General features: G+C 44.4%; 1 protein-coding gene across 1 annotated transcript; it reads left to right on the top strand.

Moving 5' to 3' along the window:
* The first annotated feature begins 7376 nt into the window (after positions 1 to 7376).
* LOC135489987 (uncharacterized) lies at positions 7377 to 7988 on the top strand. Its single transcript, XM_064775629.1, has one exon. The coding sequence runs from the start codon at positions 7377 to 7379 to the stop codon at positions 7986 to 7988; it is 612 nt and encodes a 203-aa protein (XP_064631699.1).
* Positions 7989 to 8864: the final 876 nt, after the last annotated feature.

Here is an 8864-nt window from a genome sequence, read left to right as displayed (position 1 = left end):
GTGTCAGTGGAGTTGCACAAGGCTATTGAAATGGGTTATGTGGCGGTGGCTGTGCACAAAGTCTTGCACTTCAAAAAAAACCCCAAAACCCTTTTTAAGGAGTACATCAATACGTTTTTGCAGCTGAAGCAGCAGGCCTCGGACTGGCCCCGTGGCTGCGACTCTGAGGAGGCCCGCCAGGAATATTTGCGAGATTATGAGGATCATGAAGGGATCGCCCTTGATCCTAAGGCCATTGAACACAACCCGGGGATGCGGTCATTAGCGAAGACAATGCTCTAACCTTGGGCAGACAATCTACGTGAAAGACCCGGATGTACTCATAAATTTGCTTCTGGACCCCTCATCCCGAATAAGCGATGTGTATTTGTGCAAAATTAAATTATGAATTCAATTTGGCAACTTTTGCCACCACTATGTCAAATATTGTCTATAATCCACGGGTATTTAGTGCTGAACACAAACAACCCCAAGTGGATTACATGCTCAAAATGCAAGCTCTCCATCCATCAGAAATGTACAGGTATTATTTTGCATGATGGTGACATGGATGATGACCTTTCATATCAATGCTATACTTGCAAAGGTGTTAAAACCCCCAAGAAGATGATCGAGGACTGTAAAATGGTTCTGAAATCAATGAAAGAAAATGAAAAAAAAGTAGTTGGGTGTCACAAAGCAGCAGAAAAGGTCCTCAATGAAGTATTTGAAGAGGTAAAAAAACACCAGGGTTCCATTGAAAAAGGACTAAATGCAGGGCTTGAAGTATTGCATGTTCACAAGCAGGCCTATCATAGTAATTCGTTTGTGGGAAATCATTGCAAAAAGATCATTGATAATCCACAGGTTCTTGTTGGAGTAGTTGAAAAGCACCCTGTTGTATATAACTTATTCTATATCTTGTTTGATAAACTTTCAAAAATGTACAAGCTCATATCTGCTTCAAGGTTTTTAGAACAGAGTGAAATAGTGCAGCTGAGTGAAGCATGCTGGAGCTCTGGAACATGGTTCCCTGAACACTTTCCAAGTCAGACAAATACAGTGAAGCTCCATTTGCTTGTATTTCATGTTCCTGATTTTGTTAGTAGATGGAGGACAATAGGTTTGCTAGGGGAACAGGGTGCCGAAAGTGTGCATCGTCTAATCAACCAGGATATGAGAACCTATGCTGGGGTTAGAGAAAAAACAGAGCAGTTAAAGCTGGTGTGTCAAAACCATGCGCTCCGGAGTAGTGCGAATCTTTCAGAAAAGTGTAAGCCCATTCCAAGAAAGTGTCGAATCATTATTGGGGAAAAGGAGTGTAAGGGGAATCTGGAAAATGTAAAAGGTACACCTTGTATAAGAAAATGCAAAAAGTGTGGCACAGCAATTGAAATTTAAGTTGACGTAGATGTTTTTTATCTCTTTTGTGAACTTGCTGAAGACAAACATCTAGTGAATGCAGGACAGCCTGGTATTTTTGTCTGGTCTTGAGCGCAGTCTTTCAGCCAGAGAGAAATCTACTGAATTAGTGAATGACAGTGATTTGTGTAGTTTGCATTTCCAAGCCCATAACAAAGATGCATTTTACATTATTTTTTGTCAATGTATTTTCAGTCAGAGCCTGTGATGTTGCTGGCTCAGTTGTTTTGAACGGTTTACAAATTCTATGTAATTTTAGTGGAGCGTGTATTTCAGTATTTTACATTATGATATGGCTTAAATACTGTACAACTACAACCTTTATAAATTGTATGATTTTTATAAATATATACTTGTGCACTTATTTCAAACATAATAAAGATCAACTTTAAATTATAGCAATAATTTGTTTTTCATCTACGTGAATTGTTATTAGAAGTTTGTCATGCTGATGCAAATATTTACTCCTTTTCAGGAAAAGATATCATTCTAGGCCCTCTTACTACAATCAATCCCCATGGCAAATGTATATGAACAATAGAAAGTCCCCATGCAGTGAACCATGCTGCCTAATTAGCATAATGTAGGCCAACACCATGAGAGCCCCCTATTATCAGTTAATCGTACTACTCACTTCAATGGCATCCTTAACAGGTGTGATGGGTACTGACTTTCGAATGGAAAAGATCTAGGAATCACAAGCTACAGCAGTTGGGAGAGTGATTTCGGAAGGTAGGGGAGCCCCCAGTGAGAATGAAATGTAAGTCTGTTAGCAAACGAGAGCAGGATCGCAAACGTCTCATGCGTTTTATTGAAAAGAAAAGATCTAGGAATTTCGAAGGAAACCGTGACCATGACAAAGCACCTCCGAGTAAGAACACTAACGATCATAGCAAGAGTCATCTGAATCCAAATGCTTCCGTATTTACGGTTAAACATGCCGACAACTCGAGCCGCTCTGACCCTTTTTATTTATCTGAACGATTACCCCAGTCAGAATTAGTTGGCCCGGCTTTACCAACTATTTTACAAGTAAAAAACACTAATTTAAAAACAGACACTGATTTAAAGCGACTGCAACATGACATAACCCCAGTCCCAGAAACAGTTGATACTCCAAAATGGCACGAGTGTTTTATAGCCGAAATGGAAAAGTTCGACTCGGCAGTTACAGATTTCATAACTGAGTTTAAGATCCCATCATGTCTTTAGAACCTGAATTGGTGGATAGAGCGGTCGGACAAGGTAATGTTAGTCAAACATCAGACATTGAAAATTCTGGGAGGATAACCGAAAAAAGTTGTATTTTAGAAGGAAGCTCACTTGACATACAAAATGTACCTGTATCTGGGACGCCAATTGATACGAACAACTCGTTGGAAGATATTCTCGAGGTTCAAATTAACCCTATAACACCTAGAGCCACTGCCAGCGCAAGTGCTTATTCCCCTAGGCCCCGACGTGATTTTACCTGGAAATCAAATTTTTTTGCGATGGGTCCAGTTTTTTACAAAATGACATGGGTGAACTTCCAAATAATGTATTATAAGTCCCATTTATTTAAAAGAAGATGAAATTCCCTATTAGATAGGGTACATCCAAATCGGAATCAAACAAACGATCCATTTCAGCAATTCAAATGTCCAACCTGAATTTACTGGCTTGAAGAGAAACAAAAACTTTTATCGTCAAATATCTCAAAAACTTCTACAGCAATCACCATTGTTCATCCGGGCATTTGAAAGCTTAAGTTTCATAGATTAATAATAGACCTCGCTCTGAAGGAGATCGGTAGCTAAGCACGTGAAATTTGAATATGGGTGTGCGGGCGTCATTGGGTGCCTCCAAGGTATCGGCCGCGGGCGTCATCGGGCACCTCCAGGTGTTATAGGGTTAAGACGGTTGAAGCACCCGGAAAAGCAACTACACCTGCTGGACCACCAGCAACATTGCCTATAATAATAGGCTGAATGGTTCAATTACCTATCTTTTGTTCACATACATGTACTACTAGTAGGGTAAGGTGGTACAATTATTGGATTTGTGACATGAAGAGCGAACAAGTGATACATTTTAAATTTTTTATTTTTAGGTGCACCACAGACAGAAGTGACCAATTTGGGACGAAAGGGACTAAATTCCCTCTCAATCTGACTGCAGAACTGTTTCACACAGCTTTGCTTGCCCTTTTCCCTGCCATCAACGACAATGGCATTAACTACCAGATTTGTCGGGCAGGTGTCTCAAAACGATTATTTCCCTTGACTGGGAGGACACCAGGGCCCAATTCCATAAAAGCATTCTAACTTAGCATAATACTAGGCCTTATAATGATTCTAAAACCCTAGTTACATACTTGTTAGCAATCAACTTATTTCTATTCCATAAAACCATTCTAAGAAGCATTCTTACTAGTTGCTTGCTTAGACTTGGCTAGAATGGTGTCTGCATGGGACAACCACAAAACCACAGGGTCAATTTCTCCGAACAATAGGTAGTGACAGGGAGAAAGCCAAATTTAGAGCAGGGTGAGGGCTGTGTTGGTCAAGGCATTTCAGTGTATTCTATAGGCCCTGTACAGAAAGTGTTCAAAATGGCGACAATATGTTTATGGCCGAATGTTACGAGGAATTCAAGGACACACTAGACAGCCAACACAAGGATGCTAACACCAATGCCCGGAAAAATAAAGCATGGGAAAGCATACTTAATCAGCACAAGGCAAGATTCCCTAATGTGTCGAGATCTTTGGATGACTTGAAAACAAAACTCTCCAAACTGAAAATGGAGTCTCGTACAAAGCTGAATGAGCAGAAGAACCAAGACTGGTGGTGGAAAGCCAACAGCCGATCCCACCCCCGCCCAGCAAAAGATCATTGATCTTTGTGAGGAAACCCCGGGGTTCAAAGGACTGGAAGGAGTCGAAACGCCAGCATGCCAAACTGCTGCAGCATCAGTTGCACAGGACAGTTCAGGTAGGAGTGTTTGCAAATACATGTAACACAGTTTGGTACCAAGTAGGCATTTTTTAATTCAAACCTGAAATTTGCAGAGGTCTATCAGGTAACATCATCAGAGTAACTTACAAAGTGCTAAATCTAATTACTCCATCCTTGCAGTATCTATATATTAATACCGAGTTTGGATATTTGTGATGGCTCCTGTTTGAGTTACACCCGTTAGAATTGCCTGTGAATTGAGGTGCAAGTGTAGTTTTGAGTGCTGTTTGTTTTGAAACCAGAACCGCCATCCCACGTTCACTGAAAGACCTGATTGAGCCCCTTTCTGGGGAAGGTATGCTACGCAAAGCGGGCCGCTTGGTTCGACTAGCCGCCATCAGCAGGAGTGGCAGCAGTGGATGGTCTGCGAACGGTGGCTAGCAGTACCAACAGCGGGGAGCGTGCATTTTTGGCAAAGTACGCCGTGTACGAAGTGTATTTGGCATCCTGGTGGTATATATTGTGAGGTGAATGACGGCATTGAAGAATTAGTGAAGCCAAATCGGAATTACCGCCGCTTGAATTACCGCCGCTTGAATTTTTACGATTGATTTTGACACCGCTGCGATAGACAAATGACTGCTCCCCATCGGACTTCGACATCCGCCCCCCTCAGTCATCATTGCTCGAGTATTCGATCGACCACGACTACAGTTTGAATGTAAGAATTTTTACCACCACTTACATCATTCCCACTTACATCATTTCATGTCGAAAATGATGAAATATACCCCTTGACTAAAACTCCTGTTGACATGGGCCTATACGCATGACGCCCGTGTCGTGCGAGTACGGTGTCCGGAAATACAAACAGTGCCACAGTGCAATGTACAATCGATTGTCGGACGCTTCACGTTATTCGTTCACTACGGGCGTACCTGCATGGTATGATACCGAGCCCGTACTTCACATGCTCAGCTCACCGCCCTATTGTATATATATCTACATTGACATGCATGTATCTAGGGTCAACTGGGTACGAGGCCTACTTACTAGGCCCTCACACACTTCCATGACCATGGCCCCCTGACAGATAGACATCACTGCCCTTCGGCACTGCTCCAGCCATTCAAGGCCGACCTCCCACGCAGGCCTGCATATCGGTCCATGGTTTATTAAACAGCATTACATAACTGCCACTGCATATTCATCCCCCTAAATTCACACTTTCTTTCCCAGACCGTCCTTCACCAACTGCCATCCAAACAACACCTCCTCTACCTACTCACTACTGCCACCCCAACGCCTCCAAGGTAAGAATCCGCATCATCAAATATCAACGACTGCGCATGTCCCGGCGATGTTTGCGATGGCCCCTGTTTCAGTAATACAACTTCGTCGAATTAAAACGACCCCACTATAAAGTACTGTATTACATAACTACCACTGCATCATCATTCCCCTAAATTCACACTTTCTTTTCCAGACCACCCTTCACCAACTGCCATTCGGACAACACATCCTCCACCAACTGCTGGCGCAAGGCCTTAAAGGTAAGAATCCACATCATCAACAACTGCACATGTACCGGCGATGTTTGTGATGGTTCCTATTTCAGTAATACAACTTCGCCCAGTTAAACCCACCCCACTATCAAGTGCAAACCCCTCTTTACCCCATTCCTAAATATTTCTTACTGACTCAACAATCCATCCTTCTTTTTCAGATGTCAACGCCTATCAACTTTGATGTCCTCAAGGACCTGGAAAACCTTCATGACGACATCGACCACCACCTCGCTTACCTGAAGGTAAATTTTAACGAGTCCTTCATCCCACGAATCCTCGACAATCCGCCTCCACGCACCACTGCAACCGAAAAGTCCGCCATGCAGAAACTCCACCGCCAGCTGCTCAAAATGAGTGAAACTCGCACCTCCTTCACAGAGGCCTTCCATCACCTGGCAGGAGACATTGCGAAAATGCGCACCAAAGTCTCGCACCTAACAGCGGCTGACAAGGTCAAGAAGCGTCGACTAGCCACCCTCGAAGCAGAGTTACAGACGGCCAAAAGAACATGCGCCAACTCCCGCAACGTTACTCACTTGCCTTCAACTACCCCAGTTGCAGCTACCTCTGCCCCAGCCACCGCGCCAGAAATCCTGCCCTCTACTTCCAGTCTCCCACCGACCTCGCCGAAATCACCAGCCTCTCTGTTTGGCGACCTAGATGACAACACGCTCGCCGAAGCCACCGACAGTATTCTCTCCGAAACACTCCCCTTCGACCAACCATTCCAACCCCTAGCATCCTCCACAGTTGATGAAAAAGGCTGTTCACCACGCGCAGATAGCAGCGCAGATGGCCACAACACAGACGACAACAACAATAACCAACATGATCGCATCTCAGAAGATGAAGCTCTGCAACTCCTATCACAATAGCTTACCAGCACTGACCTGCCCACTTTCAAGCAGTCTCAGATGACATTTCACTCGTAGCGCAGCGTATATTCATTTCTTAGAATTACTACTTTCTTACTTGCCATATAGAAAAGGTGCTTTTCAGGACACAGCTATCCTAAGGCACTTCCAATGTGCAATCACATAAAATTTAAACTGCTCATATGTACTATGTACCGTGCAATTTCATGACAACAAAGATGAATGCGAATCACTCAGCTTCATTTCCTTTCTTCGTGAGCTCATTCACAAGATGCAAACAGCAATTCCAGCTAGCTGCTGATCAAAATATCTACCTCCTTCCTAATGCATCCATCAGCCATGTACAAAGAGTGAAGACGCAAGCAGGAACTCGCAAACAACTGGCCTCCAAAACCTGCAACATTCAAACAGGTTCTGATTGACCCAACAACTGCGCCCAGATTCAGCAGGATGTCAAGCCCCACTTAAACACTTCAGTGCAGTTAACTGAAGGCAGTCTTCAGCGTCATGAATTCAATACCTCCAGGCCAATGGTCCCCTCCCACCAATATTCGTTTATCACATTTCAGGTCGACCACTAAATCCAGGACAACATGCAGCGACGTAAAAGATCCTGCTCTCTGGATGGGCGCACCGCCCGTAGACGCCACCAACAACATGTACAGCAACAACGCCAGCTGCAGCCACCGACCAATCAAAATGATGACCATAATCTGCTCCCGGAGGAATTTACGCTTGGCGCAATGAACACTGTCTGTCAGTTCTGTGAAGCTCTGCGCTTCAAAAAGGAACCACTGAACTGTTGCCACAATGGCAAGATCAACCTCCCGCCGCTACCTCAATATCCACATCAGTTGGAACCACTGTTCACCACCAACACAGCCATGACCAGAAATTTCTTAGACAACATTCGCCAATATAATAGCTCCGTCGCCTTCGCATCCTTCGGTGGTAATGTCGTCCATCTGCCCGGCCGCGGCCCATACACTTTCCGCATTCATGGCCATCGTGCAGGCACCCTTCATCCACCACCTAACACAGCTTCATCTTATAGCCAGTTATACATCATTGAGGCAAGAGACGCCGTTGAAACTCGACTCCAGCATCCAGAAAACCGACACTGCCGCCAGGATGTCATGACCTTGCTGACGGATACCCTCAATGAAGTCAACCCAAACGCAGCGGCATACAAGAAGATGTTTTAAGTCGAACAACAGGAGATACGATCAGCAACTGAAAACAACACACCTATTCCAAAGGTCACAATGAATATCTTGCGAGGCCCAGACCAGCGCCGCTACAACACTCCCACCCAGACCGATGAAGTCGCTGCAATCTTCGTTTCCCCAGATGGTGCACCACCCCCAGACCGTGATATTGTAGTCTACCCCCAAGGACAAGAACCACAGAACATATCATTCCTATCGGCGAATATTGATCCAATGGTATACCCAGTTCTCTTCCCATATGGTACCCTAGGCTGGGACTGTGCAATGCAGCACAATGCTGGAAGGGCTACACCCCACAGGCATAAAGTCTCATGCCTCCAGTTCTATGCCTACCGCCTCGCTGCCCGCACTGGATTCAACCCCATCTTCTACGGCAATAAACTTTTCCAACAGTATGTGGTCGATTCGTATGTCCGAACAGAATCAACACGTCTCAGTTGGATACGCCAAAACCAGCAGAACCTAAGAGTTGAAATGTACCAGGGTCTAATGGACCACATTGCAACCCAAGTCGCTAATGCCAACCTCAATCCTGGTAGGATTGTCATCCTCCCATCCAGTTTCCAAATGGCTCGAACCAACTCTGTACTATCACTACTATAAATTTAAAATGCGTGCTCCTCCTACATGTAGCAATGTCTCGGCCAAAAAGGCACTTCGTCGACAGGCAAGCTAGAAGTTCAGCACCGTGAGGAGCTCCTTGGTAAGGCCATGTCAGGTTCCGCACGCCTCTTCATATACATCAAGTATTGAAAGCTGTGGTGAGCACATAAAAAGACCATGGTCACCTTAATTTGAAAATCCCTTCATAATCAAGGGCTACCTCTGACTAAAACAGCACCCATAAACAAT

This window comes from Lineus longissimus, chromosome 6, assembly GCF_910592395.1.
Source record: "Lineus longissimus chromosome 6, tnLinLong1.2, whole genome shotgun sequence".
NCBI lineage: Eukaryota > Metazoa > Nemertea > Pilidiophora > Heteronemertea > Lineidae > Lineus > Lineus longissimus.
Note: the sequence above shows the minus strand (reverse complement) of the source record. Positions and strands in the feature narration are given on the sequence as shown.

Excerpts from the sequence above, each read along its gene's own strand:
- LOC135489987 (XM_064775629.1), top strand. The coding sequence starts at position 7,377 with ATGCAGCGACGTAAAAGATCCTGCTCTCTGGATGGGCGCACCGCCCGT.